Below are 20,989 nucleotides of genomic sequence, written 5' to 3'. Positions count from 1 at the left end.
AAGGTAGGAGGTCTTAGGAGGGAGTTGGAAACAAAGAGAGAAGGGTGAAAAAGAGCAACTAGCAGAATACACCATGGGAGCAGAAATTAATTTCTCTCATTCACTGCTATACTTTCAGTTCCTTGCACAGTATCTGATACCAAGGAGGTACGCAACATGTGTATTGAAGGAACAAATGAACAAATGAATAGTGTTAAGGTTACTGCTAACTGTCTCTTCCCTTCTAGTTACTGGTCTTTTGCCTTCAGTCAAGCTTATTTTTTTCTATTAAAAAAAAGCCCTTCACTTTCCTTTCCATTCTGTACCCATTTGAAAAAGTGACTTAAACCTCTGTCTTTATTCTGCCACAGATATTCCACTGCACTTTTAAAGGTCAGCACAGACTTTATTATCACCATATCCAGTATTGTTTTTCCTCTCAGTCCTGATAACTCTAATGTTTCATACTAAAAATCAATCCGTCCTTCAGGAAATTCTCATCTCTCTTTGCTCTTGTAGTTCATTTTGGATATCCTTCTATTTCTGTTACCAGTCCTTCTCTGACTCCTCTTTTCCCATCAACTCTCTCAATATACCCCAAGGTCCTCCCCTCCTATTTCTAAATTTTCTCTTTTAGAAATTGCATCAGTTCTAGTGATTCAGAATTATTTCTATAAAGAGGATTCCAACTCAGAATTGTCTTTTGAGTGTCAGCAACTCATTTCCAGGACAGTTCCAGCTGGGTAGCTCACAGATACCTCCTTTCACCAGGTCCGGAACTGAACTTACTATTGTTTCTTTCTATAATATAGCCCTCTTCTTACAGTCCACCTAGCCACTTACTCAAGCCACCCATTCAATAATTAGTGCCTAGGATAATTTTACACTTACTTTCTTGAACTACTGTAACACTTATTTTCTATATCCGTGCTGCCCCGTGGAATTTTCTACAGCCATAGAAACGTCCAATACAGGCCAGGTGTGGTGGCTCACGCCTGTAATCCTAACACATTGGGAGGCTGAGGCAGGCAGATTACTTGAGGTCGTGAGTTCGAGGCCAGCCTGGCCAAAATGGCGAAACCATATCTCCACTAAAAATATAAAAATTAGCTAGGCATGGTGACGTTTGCCTGTAGTCCCAGCTACTTGGGAGGCTGAGGAACAAGAATTTCTTGAGTCTGGGAGGCAGAGGTTGCAGTGAGCCAAGATTGTGCCACTGCATTCCAGCCTGGGCAACAGAACAAGACTCTGTCTCAAAAAAAATCAAAAATGTCCAATATAGTAACCATTAGCAATGTGACTACTTAGCAATTAAAATTTGGCTTAACTGAGGAGCTAAATTTTAATTTTAGTTAATTTAAATTTAAATTGCCACAAGAGGCTAGTGGCTACTATATTGAACAGTGTCAGAATTTTTTTTTTCTTAATACTGTTCTGGAATAGGAGGCAGTACAGAGTAGTGACTAGGTGTTGAGAAATGTTAAGTTTATGAATATTGACGAATACTGAGTGTATGATAGAATATACTGTTTGTTAGGAAGAACGATGGCAAGGAAAACCTGGCCAGCCTCCACCTCCCCCCACCCAAGTAGAAAACTAGTTGGGGCATTCCAAAGTGGCAAGACAATGTATAAATATCATACACCAGTTAAAACAATTCTTTGAGATATCTGACCCTGCCCCCGTGGCTCCCTCGTGAAGAATATCTTTTAGCTTGCTTGTAATCAGTGGTAAGCGGGCAACAGCTGCCTACTTGGCATATTTTTGTGTTGAGAAAATACAGAACACCACAATTTGTTTGTTAATAATAATCACCTGTTCAGAGAGAATAATTAAGTGGATCAAATCAGCTTGGAATGCTGTCAGCCCCTAAAGCTCTCAGGCTGCTGGACCCTTGGATAGACTCACTTTGCTGTTCTCTCTGGGTGTCTGCCTCTCATTTCCTTCAGCACCGCCTGACAGGGAGTCTCTCTGGCCGAGCTGGTACTCGGTAATTAGCAGCACAGGTTCTTGAAGAAGACTGTCTGGGTTTGAATCCCAATTCCGTAAGTTAATAACAATACGATCATTAACCAGCCATGCAGTAACCTCTGTGCTTTAACTGCTTCTATGTAAAATGAATAGGGGCACTAATAGTACCTGCCTCATAGGGTTGTTGTAAGAATTAAATGAATTAGTATGTAAATGGTGGCCTAGGCAAAGTAAGCAATAAAGTGTCCTACCTCATATGCTTAGAGAGGACAGAGACTATTCCATTAATTTCTCTCCAGAGTCTGTACATTGTCATGCTGTCCAAAGAGGAATTCAATAAATATTAATTATATGCAATGTGTAAATTAAAATCCCATTAAAGTGAACTAGAAATGACAAATCAATTTCCTTATTTACAATTTGTGAAAAGATTAAATTTGTTGTATTGTTTTCATAATTAAGAGTAATTAGGCAATTATATTACTCCCATTAGACTTGGGACAATGAAGTTAAAGACAGGAATGAATAAAGAATACAACCAAATAAAACTTCTCTTCTTTTTCTCTTCAGTTCAGTTACGAACACTTCTGTACTAAATACTAATTCCAAAATGTTACTAATTACTGAGTACATACATTAAACTCATTAGCTTTACCTGGAACTTAAGATTAAACGATTACATGATCATCACTATTATCTTTATTTTTAGTTGGCTCTTAATAGATGTGTAGTAAAAAAGGCAACTGTTTCTAAGAGTTTTGAAAAGTGTGTATTCATGAATTTACACTAATTCTGGAGATTCCTTCTCACAGGTTTCACTAACATAAAAACTGTAACTGCAATATAAAAGCTGCTATAGGTAACAGTGTTCTCCCAAGTTATTTAGGTAAAGGCTTTTTTAGTTATTCTTTCTGTAGAAAAGAACTATTCACTTTATTCTAACAACAGTCAAAATGATTTACATGTCTATGACAACTTTCCTTTAAAAACATGTTTTGCTTGTCACTCAAGCAATGCATTCTTCTCAAAAATAGAAGACATGGCCAGGAGGGGTGGCTCACTCCTATAACCTCAGCATGTTGGGAGGCCGAGGTGGGTGAATCACCTGAGGTCAGGAGTTCAAGGCCAGCCTGGCCAACATGCTAAAACCCTGTCTCTACTAAAAATACAAAAAAATTAGCCAGGCTTGGTGGCGGGCGCCTGTAATCCCAGCTACTCAGGAGGCTGAGGCAAGAGAATTGCGTGAATCTGGAAGGTGGAGGTTGCAGTGAGCTGAGATCACGCCATTGTACTCTGGCCTGGGCAACAAGAAAAAAACTCCATCATAAAAACAAAAAACAAAAGAAAGAAGTCAACTGGCTTAAGATACAATGAACAGTAAAGCAAGTCACTTTCAGCCCATGTCCCTTCTTCCACAATAATATAATTCAGATCAGACTGTCTTTAAAGGAATCAATTAGAGCCACACTCTTACCAGTAACACCAGTCACATAATTATACATTTGTGTTTTGTTTTTTTGTTTTTTTGAGACGGAGTCTCACTCTGCCGCCCAGGCTGGAGTGCAGTGGCACGATCTCAGCTCACTGCAGCCTCTGGCCTCCCAGGTTCAAATGATTCTCCTGCCTCGGTCTCCTGAGTAGCTGGGACTACAGGTGCCTGCCACCACACCTGGCTAATTTTTGCATTTGTTTTAGTAGAGACGGGGTTTTGCATGTTGGCCAGGCTAGTCTCCAACTCCTGGCCTCAAGTGATCTGCCTGCCTCAGCCTCCCAAAGTCCTGGGATTACAGGCATGACATTTGTCTTTGACTGCTGTAGTTTTTAGCCCAGTCTTCTTTTGGGCAGTTTCATGCCTTCCCCAGTGTTCCTTGGAACTATGCAGAGTTTTCAAAAATCTGTACTCTACCACAAGCTAACTGCAAGGGAATTCCAAACTTCACTTTCTCCCAAAGCAGAATTTTCTTTCTTTTGTTTTTTTTTTCTCTTTTTGAGATGGAGTTTCATTCTTATTGCCCAGGCTGGAATGCAATGGCATGATCTTGGCTCACTGCAACCTCAGGCAGTGAGGGTTCAAGTGATATTCCTGCCTTAGCCTCCCAAAGTGCTGGGATTACAGGCATATTTGTCTTTGACTGCTGTAGTTTTTAGCCCAGTCTCCTTTTGGGCAGTTTTATGCCTTCCCCAGTGTTCCTTGGAACTATGCAGAGTTCAAAAATCTGTAGTCTACCACAAGCTAACGGCAAGAGAATTCCAACTTCACTTTCTCCCAAAGCAGAAGTTTCTTTCTTTTGTTTTCTTTTTCTTTTTTCAGATAGAGTTTCGCTCTTGTTACACAGGCTGGAGTGCAATGGCGTGATCTCCGCTCACCACAACCTCTGCCTCCTGGCTTCAAGCAATTCTCCTGCCTCAGCCTCCCAAGTAGCTGGGATTACAGGCAAGCGCCACCATGCTCGGCTAATTTTTTGTATGTTTAGTAGAGATGGGGTTTCACCATGTTGACCAGGCTGGTCTCGAACTCCTGACCTTAGGCGATCCGCCCACCGTGGCCTACCAACAGGCTGCGATTATAGGCATGAGACACAGCACCCACCCCCAAAGCAGAAGTTTCTAAAGAGAATTACTGATGTTACTTCTAAAACTTGGTCAGTGTCTTGAACCTCATGTTGGCCTGCTCTCTGGGACTTTGCACAAAAGCATTCCTTGCAGGCACAATCAAGTCACCATTCCACATACAAGGGACTGCTGAGATAAAATTTCTTATAGAAACTTTGCCATCAGCTACACTCAAGACATTTATATCCCAGTTATTCCCTATTACCATACATAGCGAGTCCTTAATTGGTCTCTTACATTCTCATTCCCAAACTGCTTTTGCTTCCTCTACCCATTATTAAACTCCTAATTGTTTCCTTCTCCAAATATTTCCACTTTTCTCCTGGAATCTTACTCCATGGTTACAAAATTCCATTACACTCTATCCTCAATCTCATTCTATTAACAAATCTCTGCCTCTACCTTGAAAACACAACTTCTCCTTAAGTCTTCTCAGATAGATGCTGTTTACTTTTCAATATTCTACTGTAATTACTTTGGAGTTCAGAAAATAGAAAATGCCTTGCTTATTCTCCAAAGCTACTTCTAGTACATTATTCCTCTACCCTTATATTAAAAATCTGTCTTCTTGGCCGGGCACGGTGGCTCAAGCCTGTAATCCCAGCACTTTGGGAGGCCGAGGCAGGTGGATCACGAGGTCAAGAGATCGAGACCATCCTGGTCAACATGGTGAAACCCCGTCTCTACTAAAAATACAAAAACATTAGCTGGGCATGGTGGTGCGTGCCTGTAATCCCAGCTACTGAGGAGGCTGAGGCAGGAGAATTGCCTGAACCCAGGAGGCGGAGGTTGCGGTGAGCTGAGATCGCGCCATTGCACTCCAGCCTGGGTAACATGAGTGAAACTCCGTCTCTAAAAAAAAACTGCCTCTACCTTGACCTGTCTTCTTTAGATGCTTTGAACCATCAGCTACACTCCCCCACTTCTTGTCTTATCGTTAATATGTACTAGCTTCCTATCAGCATCTGATTTCTTAGTCTTGTCCCTCTGCTCTATAAGTCCTGTCATTAAATACTTCGATATCCACTTGGCAATTTGATTCCACACCTTACCCAGTATTTCTCAAGGCATTATTAACCTACAACAGAATCATCTCAGATGCTTCTTAAAATGCAGATTCTTGGGTACCATTCATAACTCTGAGTCAGACTATCTGGAGGCAAGGCCCAAGAATCAAATAAAAAGACTAAGACTGTCAGACTGGTCATCAAAACAAAATTTAGCTATATCCTGCTTACAAGAGACACCCCATAAATAAAAGGACATAGGAAGTATGAAAGTTGAAATACGTAAATAAGATAAACCACACAAACACTAACTAAAAATAAATTGGTTTTAACTATTTTAATATCAGACAAGATAGTCTTCAAGGCACAATGTATTAACAAACATAGGGAGGGACATATTAAAATAAAATGTTATATCCTTCAGGAAGTTCAAACAATCTTAAATTAGTATTCATCTCGTAATACAATCTCAAAGTATATAAATGAAAAATTGACAGAATTAAAAGAAGAAATAGACAAATTCACTCTTACAGCTAGAGATTATAATACTTATTCCTTAGCAATCGATGAAAAAACAAAAACAGGCAAAAAACCCCCCACCCGATAGAGAAAAATTTTAAAAATGATTAACACATAGTTAGAACACTGTACCCAACAATTACACAATACACATTGTTTTCAAGTGCATAGGAAATTTTTATCAAAATTGACCATAAAACTGGGCATGGAGCAAATCTCAACAAATTTCAAAGGAAGAAATCACACAGCATATGTTCTCTAAGCATAATGAAAGGTAATGAAATCAATCATTAAAAGACAATAGACATTGTCAAATGTTTGCAAATTAAGAAGCATATTCTAAACAACCCATGAATCAAAAAGAAATCGAAATGGAAATTAGACAATAGTTTGAACTGAATAATAATGAACAAAATTTTAGAAATGCAGTTAATGCTATGCTTAGAAATTTTAGAGGCTTAGAGCTCTAAAAGGAAGTCTGAAAAAAAATTAAGCAATTACTCATTTCAACAAGTTAGAAAAAAGACAGTAAATTAAACCCAAAGACAGTATGGTCATAAAGATAAGAGCAGAAACTAACAAAGCACAAAAGAAACATACAATAGAGAAAATCAACAAGGGAGAAACTGGTCTTCCATAGACCTCTGGTAAGACTGATCAAGAAAATAAGAGAAAGTGCACAAATTATCCTACCAGAAATGAAAAAGGAAATATTGTTCAATGATCTTATGGAAAAACAGTAAGAATACAGAAAAAAAATTTTAGTGTCAATTTATATGAAACGAACAAATTATTTCAAAAATATAAACTACCAAAATTGACACAAAAAAGAATAGTTATTTTATTATTTTATTTAATGTTACTTAAAAACTTCCCACGAAGAAAAACTTAGGTCCAGATGGTTTCACCTGTGAATTCTTTCAAATATCTAAGAAAAAAATAATACCAACCTTAAACAAAATCTTCCAGAGAACAGATACAGGGATTAATACTTCCCAATTTATTTTATGAGGCTAGCATAAGCACGACAGAAAACCCACAAGGAGATTACAAGAAAATAAAATGATAGGTCATTTTTTCCTATGAATTTACACGCAAATGTCTGAGAAAAATATTAGCAAACTAAATCTAGTGATATATGAAAAGAGCAGCACAACAAGACCAAGTTAGTTATTACAGGATTGCAAGGTTGGTTTAACATCGAAAAAATTAATCAACATAATTTACCACAGTAACAGAGTAAGTCAGGAAAATCATGATTATCATGAAAAGACAACTGATAAAATTCAATACCCATTCATGAAACAAACTCTCATTGTAATAGGAATAGAAGGACATTTCTTTAATCTAATCAAATATGCCTATTAAAAAAATCCTCCAGCGAGCCAGGCTCAGTGGCTCACACCTGTAATGCCAGCATTTTGGGAGGCTGAGGTGGGCAGATCACCTGAGGTCAGGAGTTGGAGACCAGCCTGGCCGATATAGTGAAACCCCATCTTAAAAAGAAAAACTCCTCCAGCAAACACTTTGCTAAATAGTGTTATACTGAAAAGTTCCCATGAGATTGGGAATGAAACAAAAATGCTTGCTGGTGCCACTTCTACTCAACACTGTATTGGAGTTTTAGCTAATTCAGTAAGACAAGGGGGAAAGAAAACCAAGACAAAAGGTGAACAACATGAACAGAATGGGCACTGGGTAGGGATAGAAAAAAGAAGTAAGGCAGGAAGAAGGGAAGGGGCAGAAAATTGGACTAAAGGTCAATTACAACTTCACACTGTAAAGCACTAGGCTATAATTTCCCATTATTAAGCTTCTCTGATCCCTCCTACAAACCTGTAGACTCAATAAAGCAGATGTTACTGACCTCTATTTTCCAGATGATATAATTATGCCTCAGGAAGGTAAACTGATTAAGGTCACTCAGAAGCGAAGGGGAACTGACTTAGGAGGTGAGGGTTTAAATCTGAGTTTCTTTTCAATATGTCATGCTCTTTCACAGAATGGGAGCTAGAAAAATCCAAAAGGAAAATTTGTCCAGAACTTGCTATTGGGTCTCCCAAACCTAAATAAAGTTGCCACTGAATTTAGGAACATGTTGGCTAAAATGACACAAAATAGGTCCGCTTCTACTTCAAACTTAAAGAAACACTATACAAATACTCTGAGGCAGAGAGAAAGAGAAGAGACAGGAGAGACAGAGAAGACTAGCTCAAGAGAAAGTTAAGAGAAAGAAAGGAATATCCCCAAATGCTAGAAATGAACAAAAAACTTAAAATCAGAGTGAGAAGTGGGAACTGACATAGATTCAGATATAGCTTCAGGGGCTGGTGCCTGGAGTCTTAATGCCCATCCAGGAATAGCAGACCTGTTTTCCAGCTTTAAAGGCAAAAGTACATGTGGGTGAGTGATGAAGACTAGACTGGAGTTGCCTTTTTGAAATCTGGACCTTTGATGAGCTGCCCAGTCAGTGAAAAGAGAGAGTTGGAAAAATATTATCCACAGGCTCAGGGAAATGGCAAAAACTTACCATCAGGAACCTCAGACAGAAGGTAGAGAGAAAATAAATGGTCCACGAAAAATGGAAACTACAGGTCTGTGCTACAATCAGATGCTGGGGAATTTACATTATCTAGAGAGTATGGAAACTCTGAGCTAACAAACTGAAACCCTTAGGGTCCTGGCAATAACAGAAATGAAACGGGACTGTATAAAGATACTTTCACAATACAGCATACGAGACTTCCACGGGGAGAGGAAAAAAATCCTGTTGGAGATGTGATCGTTTCAAAGAATTACAAGCCATACAAGGAGATACAGCAAGGAGCATAGCTAACTCTCCTCCAGAAAAAAATAAAATAATCCAAAAGAAACCATAAAGTAAGTATGTTAGAAATAATTAAAATAAAAAGCAGACACCATCATGAAGGATCAGGACATTTTGGAAAATTTTTACATTTTAAAAAGACCTAAAAGGGACATCTAGAAATTAAAAATTATAGGTATTTGGAATGAAAAACTGAGTAGATATATTAAAAAGCAGATTAGACATAGTTGAAGAGATTCTTAGTTAACTGGAAGGCAGATATGAGTACATCATCCAGAAGGCAGCAAGGAGAAATATTAAAAGTTATGAAGAACAAAAATCTAATAGAAAGTCAAGAGGAAGGGATAGAGGAAATGAGGGAAGACAATGGCTTAAAATTCTGAAAAATAAAGACATGAGAACCATGACTACTTCTGAATAGAATGAATAAAAACAAACCTATACCTAGACATAGGTTAGCAAAACTACAAAATATCAAAGATTTAAAAAATATATATTTTAAAGCAACCAAAGAAGAAATTATCTTAAAAATGAGTAAGAGTCTGATGGAAGATTTCTAATCAGCAGCAATGTAAATGAGAACTATGGAACAACGGTTTCAAAGAACATAAGGAAAATAACTATCAATCTAGCCAACTACTATTCCTTCCCTATATGTTTCTTAACTCAAAGGAGAGAGGTGTGCCAGCAGATGAGAGACTTGTCAAAACTAGCTGGCATTAGCAAAGACCAACTGTATCTAGGAAGGTATTTAATTTAATGAAAACTATACCAGATTCCCAAACACGAGACGGAACAAATGACTCAGACATGTAGCTCCAGGAGCTTTTGCCTTTATATTATACTTCCAGCTAAAAGTTGGCAGTCTTAATAGCACAAGCTTAGGCAGAATTATTTAAGGAGGATGCTATGTGAACTCTAGATATATGGCATAGTGATTAAACTGAAGTCTGTGGCATCAGACAACCTGTTCAAATCTTGACTCTACCTTACTTTCTGCATCTACACATCTCAGTTTTAAAAACATGAAATAAGAAGAGACATGCAAAGCACGTGGCATAGTACCTGGCACATAGTATGAATCTGATAAATCCCAGCTATTATTATTAATCTTGACCATGGTACTGTAATTTGATTATGCAGTTTGAAGCATTTATCTTTAGTATGATTACCGAAAAACTAAAATATAAAAGACACATACTCTGACATCCACTGAGCAGCCCACAGTCCATGATGGATTTCCCAGCACTTGATTTTGGCATAGAAGATGGACTAATGAAGATTTCCCAACACCTGTAAGAGATACAGGAACTCTAGTCACATAAGAGACAATGTTGAAATCTGTTTTGGATAGACTAAGACTAAGACTATACAAGAATAATGTTAAGTAAAGCATAGTTGTTAGAATGCCATACCAACAATATAAGCTTCACTGAATAAAGTGAAGATGGTAGAGCGCAGTGGTTCTCTCAAATTTGGCATCAGAATCACCTGGAGGGTGGGTTAAAACATGGAATTCTGGGCTCCACCCCCAGACTTTCTGATTTAGCAGGTCTATCTTGGGGCCCAAGATTTCTAACAAGTTCCCAAGTGATACTGATATTGTTCCAGGGGCCTCACTTCGAGAACCACTGGTCTAGGACAATTTCATATTAATAATTCCTTTCCTTTTGAATGACTTAATCAATTTAGCCTATTTTGGAATTATAGAATCTTAACAGATCTTAGAAGTAATCCCTCTGTCCTGCAACCAGTGCTGAGGCCCCCTCCATGGCATCCTGTTAGAGGGTCTCCCAGACTGTGCTTGAATACTGTCAGTGAGAGAGAGTCACCATTTCACAGTTCTAAATTTAGACACTCCAGTACTTCCATATAGTGATTTTTAAAAAGCAGCCAACCACTTAGCCAAGACTTACATTTTAGAAAAAAGGACAATTCTACTCCCTCTTCCACATTATGACCCTTTACGTCACCATCTGATCTCTTTTAGATTTCTTGGGCTTAGGGAAATCTAGTTATTAATGCTAAGGGTAGCATTCAGAGATTTGTATGAAGAGGAAAGAGACTGAGCTCTTCCTCTACATCCATGTACGGAGTCACTCACTCATTTAATAGCATTTTGGGGGCTCTATTATGATAAGCATGGTTGGTGAATCTTTACAAATCACTAGGTTTATAAAAAATTTAGATCATCTCTTTGATCATATTGTGTATGAATCTATTGTTTATGTTTATTTCTTATTATAAAAAGTTATATTTACAATCTAGAAAGTATACACAAATCAGGGCCAGGCATGGTGGTTCACATCTGTACTCTCAGTGCTTTGGGAGGCTGAGGCAGGAGAATCACTTGAGAGCAGGAGTTTGCGACCAGCCTGGGCAATGTGGCAAGACCCCAACTCCACAAAAAATAAATTAAAAAAAAATTAGCCAGGGCTCATGCCCTGGCCTGCGTCTGTAGTCCTAGCTACTCAGCAGGCTGAGACAAGATGATCCCTTGAGCTCAGGAGCTGGAGGTTGCAGTGAGCTATGATCACACCACTGTACTCTAACATGGGTGACAGTGAGACCCCATCCCTAAAAAAAAAAAAAAAAATCACCTTAAGACTACTGTCAACATGTAGGTTTATTTAATTCCACAAGAACACAAGAACAGTTTTTCTATAAGCAGGTGGTTATTGTGTTTATATACAGCATACTAAAAAACAATAAAACAACACAGGCCTTTGCTTCCATAGCTTGTTCTGTCTGGAATATCTTACCCATCCTCTCCCTTCCCTCCCCACTCCCATTGGCCTGGTGGATTAATCATTGAAGACTTAGCATCATTCTGTAAAGTATTTTCTGACCCCACACAGGTAGAACTAAGCATAGCATCCACCATCCTCTGGGCCTCCACTGTATCCTGTACATTTTCCTACAGAGCACTTAAAATACATTGTATTACATGTGTTTGTTTATAGGTTTTATTCACTCTACTTAAGTTCCTTGAGGGTTTTTATGCATCTTTTTTATCTTCAGTACTTAGATCAGACCCTTAATTAGTATTTATTGCCTAAAAGTTTCCATATTATTCCAGAATATTCATAAACATTTAAAATATCTCCATAGTACTTCAGAGAATAGGCATAAAAATTTACTTAACCATTCTTCCATTATTAAATATATAGGATGTTTTGTAATTTTTGATATGCTACTGAAAAGTTACTTCTGTTTAAACCTTTAAAATTAAAATTATGTTCTTAGTATACCTTCCCAGAAGTAAACTCAGTACTACAAAGGAAACATTTAAAGTTCTTGATATGTATTGACAAATAACTTTCATGGGGGTTACACTGACACCAGTCATACACTTGAGCCTGAAGGTCATGTTGCACCTCAACAATATCATGTAGTTGGCTTTTCATCTTTGTTAAAGATGAAACCCTAAACAGTAAGAACAGTTGAAGTGCTAGGGAATAATGACTAACTTCATTTCTTTAAAAATTTTGGGAGATTCTATGTCTTCACCTTTAGAACTAAATTTGATCAAAAGAATGCACTTGATTTGCTTCGGGGGGAAAAGGCCCAATATAAATAAATGTCACCTCCAAATATAGATGTTTGATAATATGTTAAACTAGTCCCTAATCTCTGAAAGGAAGAGAAAACCATATGGTAGTGAGACTTTTAGGGTTCCTTACCAAATTACCAACTATCGCAATAGGATACAAAACAAAACTCCAAACGCTTTTTTTTCTTTGAGACAGGGTCTCACTCTATCACCCAGGCTAGAGTGAAGTGGCACGATCCTAGGTCACTGCAGCCTCAAATCCCTGGGCTCAAGCGATCCTCTCACCTCAGCCTCCCGAGTAGCTGGGACTACAGGCATGTACCACCATGCCTGGCTAACTTTCTGTACTGTTTTTGGTGGAGACAGGGTCTTGCCATGTTGCCCAGGCTGGTCTTGAACTCCTGAGCTCAAGCAATCCACCCACTTGAACCTCCCAAAGTGCTGGGATTACAGGTAAGACCCACCTCGCCCGGCTAAGTCATTTCTTTGTATATTTGTGAAACTCTCAAAATTTTATGAGGAAAATGGCCTTTATTCAAAAATAAACTTGCAGGTTTGAAGCAAAGGCCAAGGAAGTGTAAAAAGCATATTCTAAGCTGTCAGATTGTGTACTTTTAAATTGCAGTTAAAAGGAGACTGACAAAATTACCTTTAAAAAGATAAAAAGACAGTAACTAATCTTGCACATAAAGCTTAACATGAGCAAATGTGTGACAACATCAATCACTTTCCTGGCTGTCATAGCCGTGTCTTCTGCTTTACAACTAAACCATAAGGGGAAGGGGGGCAGTGGGGAAGCTTACTAATTGCCTGGTTACTTTTCCACATTTAATGTAGCAGCTAATCCTACCCCTGTTATATAATGCATTAATTCCACAGTTATAACCCCAGAACCTAATACAGTGCCTGTTGGAAAGAAAATAAATTGACTAGTTGCAGCAGTTTGTAATATGAAGGGATTGTTAGATACAATAATAGAAAATGGAATTATAGAGGACAGAAAACACCCACTTCACACATCATGAAGAAGTCTGTTAGTTCTGGATTCCAGTCTTAAATTCTACTTGGTAATACTCTTGCCAAAATGGAGTGATTTTATTAAATTAACTTTGACACCACTTCAAGCTACCTGACAAAGAAATGAAGTTGACATAAATCGTGATTATGTTCAGAGTTTCAAAAGGCAACTTTCTTAGGGGAATATTAAATAATTTTCTCTGTAAAATATTTCATAATGTAAATAATATTCAGGGCAATGTGAAAACATCCTTAATATATCTTTGCCTTCCACAGTTTTATTTAGTTTCTGTAAGGGTAGTTTTTAGGCCTCTCCACCTCCAAGCGTCTAGCACAATGTCTTTGCTCACAACACATGCTCTTAGGCCAAATCCAGAACAGCACATCCATAAAATGCAAAGTTAGCATTTATTGAAGTTCCTACGGAGAGTTGGATTATGGAGGAAAAGATAAGGGCAGTGAGGTGGGAGCTGGAAATGCGGACGGACGTCAGGGTCAGCTGTAGTTTTCAAATGTCCCAGGTGTCAAAAGAATTTTTTTTGCATCCATTGAGATTAAAAAATAAAAAAGAGAGCCCCTTAGTAACCAGTTAAATGGTTACTTTTGGACTCATAAAAAAAAAATAAAATAAAAATAAAAAAGAAAGAAAAAATTTTATCACTAGGATTAAACTGGGCTCAGCATTAAATCCTTGCTGCTTCAGAATAAAATTCTTACTTTAATTTCTCTAGTAACAGGTTTTCAATGAAGACCAAACGAGAACAAGGAAATAAAAAGCTCAGTTAACAATAAAACAGGACCATTACCCAGTATTTTATTGCATAATTATAGCTTAGCGTCTAACTACGTGGCCTCTGCGTTCAAAAGGATTCTGTCATTTACATCTCTCTGCCTCACTACTCTCATCTGTAAAATGGGATAATATGACTGACCTCAGAATTAAGTGAGTTAGTGCATGCCAAGCGCTTGCCAGTGCACGTTTCTCAATGAACGTTTGACTTCCTTAATGAACAAAATCTCTTGAAGGCACGGTCCTACTAACCAGCCTTAACACAGCACCCGATGCAATACACAATGCCTGCCTTTTTTTTTTTAAATAAAAGAATTGACAATACACTCTAGGCTGGTGTCGCCCGGGAAACCGATGTGGAAAGCCGCGAAGGCAGAAGGCCCGGGCTCCGCGACCCGCTCCCGCGCGCCGCCGCCGCGTCGTCACACGGAGCAAAGTCCTCTGGGAAGTGTAGTCTTCAAGCCTTGTGAGAGACTTCAGACCCAGGCCGAAGAGCCAGGAAGTTGAGGGAAGAAAGTTTAAGGGAGGGTTATTGGATAAGTCAAAAGTGTCTGCAGCCCCAGACATGAGTTTAGCCGCTCACCTGAGTCTCCCAACACCAGTACCTTCACTCGATCCAGGGAGGCCATCTTGCCACTGCCTTCTCTGGGTTAACGCCTGTTCCGGGATTGTAAGCCAATCAGAGTTGGGTATGGGGGCAGAACCTTCAATTTCATTGGCCGCTCGGAGCGTGACTTGCCTGATAAAAGGCTTCACTGAGCTGATTGGCTGGTGTGGTAAAAGGTATCGGGGTGTTTTCCAAAGCTGGTCGCAGGAAAAATGCGTTTTCTTTGTCGCACAAGGGCGTGGCTCATTTAAGCCGGTAGTTGAAGCTCTGAGGGCAGCAGTAGTGGGAGTGTTCGAGGATTCGCTTTGGTAAACCTTGTTCCCTGTTCCTTGTTCGGAGTTCCCTGGCCGGGCATTGCATTTTATGCTTTTTCCTTCCTTTCGCACCCTCTTAACTATCCTCCCGTAATGAGTTACCCTCTTGCCTTGGTCCTCTAAAGAACCATTGACCCCGGAGCGGCCCGTGTGCGACCTCGGGTAGGGCGGGCTTGGCTGCCCCGAGTGTGGCCCTGGACCCAACTGGGAGAGTCTGCGGGAGTTTGGGGTCTTGGGGTCTCGCAGTCTCGCACTGGGGAGGCGTGCACATCACCGAACGCGTTTTATGGAAGGCAGTTGGATCCTAAGATTTCGCGGTAGTCTGCCGCTATGTGTGTGAAGGCGTGCAAAGTGCCATGAAATGCAGTAACAGAAAACCGCAGTCAGATGTGTAGAGTCAAAGTTGTTCTAGAACTGGAGTAGTGGTATACTGAAGTAATCTAACTGTACTCTCTGCGTCCACTCTTTTGTCGTTTTGTTCTCCACTCAGCAGTCAGCACAGTCTTTTAACATAGGGAATTTCATCCACTCACCTCCCGCTTAAAACTATTTTAAATTTAAGAAGGGAGTGTCCAATAAATAGCCTGTCCGATTCTGCCGTGGAAGCTAGAGTGTAGAGGAAGTGAAGTGGGGGGAAGCTGGCAAAATGAGCCATGTTGGAACAACATGTGCCTAGGAGACATTTGGAAGGTTTTATGGAATGACTTGTCTGGCTATGCTAGAGGCTGGAAATTAATTGGTGAACAAGATAAAGTCTGATCTTAGGTATAGAGACGGAGAAAGTACAAGAAGGGGAAAGAGCCATGCAACATGTGAAAGGGGATGCTTGTATGCTACTATGGGGAGTCTTCTGCCTCTAGGAGGAAATGTTTTTGAGACTTGAAGGATGATTAAGAGAAGGGGATTTGGGGTAGACAGAGGGCAGAGGGTGCATTCTTTTCAACTTTGTTTCTCTAGCTCCGTGCCTGGTGCACAGTAGTCCTTAAATGCTTTTTTTTTTTTGAGACGGAGTTTCACTCATGTTACCCAGGCTGGAGTGCAATGGCGCGATCTCGACTCACCGCAACCTCCGCCTCCTGGGTTCAGGCAGTTCTCCTGCCTCAACCTCCTCAGTAGCTGGGATTACAGGCACGCACCACCATGCCCAGCTAATGTTTTGTATTTTTAGTAGAGACGGGGTTTCACCATGTTGACCAGGATGGTCTCGATCTCTTGACCTCGTGATCCACCCGCCTCGGCCTCCCAAAGTGCTGGGATTGCAGGCTTGACCGACCGCGCCCGGCAGTCCTTAAATGTTTATATGATTAAAATAGACGAGGGTCTGGACTGGGGTAGGGATGTGAGGCTGGGAGATGACTCATGGACTATGAAGATCAAAGGAAGAAACAAAGGTCCTGGGTGGTCCCACAGTCACAAGTCTCCAGAGACCAGCCAAACTCCTTCCCTAATAATGCCAGCTGCTCTTCGGCTTCAGCTTATTGTTTCCATGTGGGCAGATGGGTTTTCTTTTTCCTCAGATATTTCCTATTTTTCAAGAGGAGCTGGAAGTTGAAATGTATGTGAACTCTTACAATATTTTAATGTTGACAACTAATTCAGAAAATGTTTGAAACATTCTTTGGGTGAAACGATGGGTGGGGGGCTGCCATTTTGAGAACTCTTACCTAAGACGTGTAGAGATTGAGTAAGGAGATTCAGCGTGAGTGGGAGGTGGTGGAGGAGAGAAAGCAGTGGTCAGGAAGGAGGATTTTAGAATGCGGAGAATTTTAACAAGGTGGCACAGCTTGATTTCATTCCTGAGCTCTAGTTTTCATTTGTTCTGCTACATGCTGGGTATATTCAGAGGAATATCCTATGGTATTTCCTCAGAGACACTTCTAAAAGTGATTTCCTCATTTCTTCCAAATCTGCACCTCGTCAGGTGTCACCTATTACTCATGCCAGTACTTTTCCCTTCCTAGGTACGCTGGCTCAAAACAGAGCTATTTAAAATTTTTCCTACTCTCCTACTGTGTATGCAATATATTTTGTTGGGTCCTTTTGATTTTTTTTCTGTAATAACTCATTCATTCTGTTCTCTTCTTGCAATTTTTTGCCTTCTTCCTTAGTTTAGGTTTTCTTACTATGCCCCCAATACTTCCACAGTGCCTCCACCTTCACTCACTTCAGTCTATTCCTCATGCTACTATAGGAGCCACTTTTCTAAATAGGGGATTTATTACAAATGCCAATACTTCATTGAACTCTTATGCCAGCCCTGTTGGTAGAACACTTTGCATCAATTATCTCACTGAGTTCATACATTAACTGTATGAACAGGGCACCGTTAATCACTCTTTTTTTTTTTTTTTTTTTGAGGATCATGCCCTATCACTAGGCTGGAGTGCAGTGGCAAAATTATGGGTCACTGCAGCCTTGACCTCCTGGCTCAGTTGATCCACCTCAGCTGGTACTACAGGTGCATGGCATCATACCCGTCTAAGTTTTTACATTTTTGTAGACATGGGGTCTTACTGTGTTGCCTCGACTGTTTCTGACGCCATATGTTGTGTTCTGACAACTGCTGAAGATATAAAACAATAAAAAACCAAAACTGGGTTCAAGTACAATGTATAGATCAAACTGAAAAGGAGAGATAGTATGTCCAGTAGTATGCTGTGGTACTACTTTGGTGTTGAGCCCAGGCACTTGCCAGGCATCCTTAAGCCCTGGGGTAACAGGAAGCGCTCTAGGTTCATAGATTTGGATCTAGGTGCTACTTTGCTGTATCTTATTGAATATAGTCATACCTGAGTATTCATAACCTAAAGTATGTATTTTCTTTTGACTGACTTTTACTTTTCCTATATTGCAAGAAGGGCCTTATATTTTCCTCCCAAAATATGTGCATAGGTTGGTTATAGATTGGTGTGTAGAGTTTCCTTGTAGTGTGGTACTGTGGATATCAAAATATTTCTTATAAAAAGGATATTAAATCTGTTAGGGTTGATAACCACTGATTTCAAATAAAAGGGTCAGTTGAAACTAGTATTAACAACAGAATATGAATCCTTGTTGAAATAGTTCAATGGAATGTCTCTGTTAAAAATTATCCTGTGGAGCCTGGCCAAGATGGTGAAACTCTGTCTCTACTAAAAATTCCAAAATTAGGTGGGTGTGGTATTGCATGCCTGTAGTCCCAGCTACTTGGGAGGCTGTGGCAGGAGGATCACTTTAACCCATGAGGCAGAGGTTGCAGTGAGCCAAGCTTGTGCCACTGCACTCCAGCCTAGGTGAGAGAGCGAGACCCTGGCTCAAAAAAAATAAAAAAAAAAAATTATCCTGTGGGCTGGCTGTGGTGGCTCACACCTGTAATCCCAGCACTTTAGGAAGCCCCCAAGATGGGTGGATCCCTTGAGCCCAGAAGTTCAAGACCAGCCTGGGCGAAACAGTGAAACCCTGTCTCTATAAAAAATACAAAAATTAGTCAGTCATGGTGGTATGCACCCCAGCCCACTGGGGAAGCTGAGATGAGAGGATTGCTTGAGCCCAGGAGGTTGAGACTGCGTTGAGCTGAGTCACACTACTGAACTCTAGCTTGGGCAACATGGCAAGACCCTGTCTCTATTAAAAGAAATTAAAAAGATTCCCTGTGGACTAGCAAAATTTAATTTGGAACATATTAAGTTGATACGGAAGCTGTCCTTCCTAAGCACTTTAATTACATTCTTATTAATGACAACAACTCCATTGAAGTAGTTGATACCAGCCTTATTTCTCAGATATTAAAGTGTGGCTTGAAATTGTTTAAGGGATTTGCTCAGGACTACACAGTTACCAAAACACAGGCTGTCTACTCTGAAATTCAAAGCCCAGGTTCTTTTAGTAAACCACATGCCAATATGGGCTTTGAGAAGACAGCTTTCTGGGCCATGGCATGGAAATGAGATACACTTAGTTTCTGCTTTGTCAAGGGATCCAGTATTTAAGAATATTTTGGGCTGTTCTCCCTCACTCATTGTCTATCTTTTTAAGGACTGCATGGTCCTTACTTGATTATCACATTTCGTTTTTCAAGGTTGGTAAAACTATCTGGACCTAAGTATTATTTTTTTTCAGTTTTGCAACAGTTAATGATTTTGTCAAGCATCCCAGGTGGTGATTACTTATGTGTTTATTGGTTTGTTCTGATTTTATTGTGAAAGCCTGACTATGTGAAACATCCTAGAATCTTGGTAGAAAAATTTTTCTCAAGAAAGGAAACACTTTTAGGAAATGCTAAGTGCTAGGTTTCTCAGTGTTTCTAGCATTCCCAAAGAATAGTGAGTGTTTCATGTAGTTTTTTTGTGTTTCTTTTCTGAAATAAAATAGACTTGACATATATCGTTTCATAAATAATGTTACTTTTTAATCAAACACACTGTAGATTGTAACACACTTGTAGTATGGTACTGTGGATCTCAAAATAAAAAGTAGCCATTTTAGAAATATGTAAAGCTTTTTAGGTATCATCTTTTGTGTACTCTAGAGGAAAATCTTGTTTTGCTCTGTTAAATGCTTAGGTATTAGAATTCTTAAACTCTTTGAGTACTTCTCTGGCACTCCAAGAATAGTGGTAGCTATAAGCTACATGTTGATTATTCTAGATTTAAAAGGATTACTATGTCCTTATGTCTGGCTAATTTTCTCTTTTTTTCTGAATTCAGTATTGCCAAAGATGGCAGACCCAGATGTCCTCACTGAAGTTCCAGCAGCACTGAAGAGGTTAGCCAAGTACGTGATCCGGGGATTTTATGGCATTGAGCATGCCTTGGCCTTGGACATCTTGATCAGGAACCCCTGTGTGAAAGAGGAGGATATGCTGGAGCTGCTGAAGTTTGATCGGAAGCAACTTCGATCAGTTTTGAATAATTTAAAGGGAGACAAGTTTATCAAATGCAGAATGAGGGTAGAGACTGCTGCAGATGGGAAAACCACTCGCCATAACTACTACTTTATCAATTATCGTACTCTTGTTAATGTGGTAAAATATAAATTGGACCACATGAGGAGGAGGATTGAGACCGATGAGAGAGATTCTACCAACCGGGCTTCCTTCAAATGTCCTGTCTGTAGTAGTACTTTCACAGACTTAGAAGCTAATCAGCTCTTTGATCCTATGACAGGTGAGGTTTGTCCAGTTTGTGAATCTTTAAGTAAAATAAAATGTGTACTACCCTTTTTCTTAAATTGACTCATCTAATTTTTAAACCATCATATGTATCATAAAAGTGAATGGATCAGTGTAAGTCACATCATATAGTCTTACTGTCCTGTTTGGCTGTCATACTACTTTGAGAAGCCTTTGCAAAGCCTTTCTCCCTCACAAGGGAGTGTACTCATCCATGGGGTTTTCTCACTCATGGCCCTCCTGCCTCTGCCCACCTCCCCTTATTCACAACTGCAGCCTAATCTGAAGGGTTGATTTCTCTACCACTTTGAGGCTATTCTAATTTTATTTGTGACCTCTAGACAGTTGCAATTCAGTGTATTTAAATTCTTTGTTAGTGGAAAAAGAAAGTGTTATCAGGAGTATGTAGCTAGGTTGTCTAATTTGGATTTGGGGAAGGCCTGTGAAAGAAGTTAACAGCCAAGACTTAAAAGATAGTAAGTTAGCCTGATGTAATAAGAGGGAATTCTTTCCAAGATAAGACATTTAGTGTCCTTTAGCTACACATTATTATTGGAAGAAAATTGTCAACAAGATATGTAATTGGCCTGATTTGGTTGAATAGTTTTAAGGATTTTTCTTTTTTTTTTTTTTTTTTTTTTGG

At 39.5% G+C, this 20,989-nt stretch overlaps 2 protein-coding genes across 4 annotated transcripts in view; one reads left to right on the top strand and one right to left on the bottom strand.

The window, feature by feature from the left end:
- Positions 1-15,076, bottom strand: part of RABL3 (RAB, member of RAS oncogene family like 3) — a 42,752-nt gene extending 27,676 nt beyond the window's left edge. For both annotated transcript variants that reach the window (XM_032298945.1, XM_032298946.1), the window contains exons 1-2: positions 14,860-15,076; positions 10,118-10,209 (exon numbers count right to left, since the gene is read on the bottom strand). In XM_032298945.1, coding sequence (XP_032154836.1) covers positions 10,118-10,209; positions 14,860-14,905 — 138 coding nt within the window. In that variant the 5' untranslated portion in view covers positions 14,906-15,076. The remainder of the gene's footprint in view (positions 1-10,117; positions 10,210-14,859) is intronic.
- GTF2E1 (general transcription factor IIE subunit 1) overlaps positions 15,039-20,989 on the top strand; it is a 33,916-nt gene continuing 27,965 nt past the window's right edge. The window contains exons 1-2 of one of the 2 annotated variants that reach the window (XM_032298943.1): positions 15,039-15,191; positions 19,883-20,341. In XM_032298943.1, the coding sequence (XP_032154834.1) occupies positions 19,894-20,341 (448 nt within the window). In that variant the 5' untranslated portion in view covers positions 15,039-15,191; positions 19,883-19,893. Of the gene's footprint in view, positions 15,192-17,611; positions 17,656-19,882; positions 20,342-20,989 lie in introns of those variants that run through there. The other variant, XM_032298944.1, reaches the window with a different exon arrangement.

The sequence above is a fragment of the Sapajus apella genome, unplaced genomic scaffold, assembly GCF_009761245.1.
Source record: "Sapajus apella isolate SASKATOON/1434 unplaced genomic scaffold, GSC_monkey_1.0 scaffold40, whole genome shotgun sequence".
Lineage (NCBI taxonomy): Eukaryota > Metazoa > Chordata > Mammalia > Primates > Cebidae > Sapajus > Sapajus apella.
Note: the sequence above shows the minus strand (reverse complement) of the source record. Positions and strands in the feature narration are given on the sequence as shown.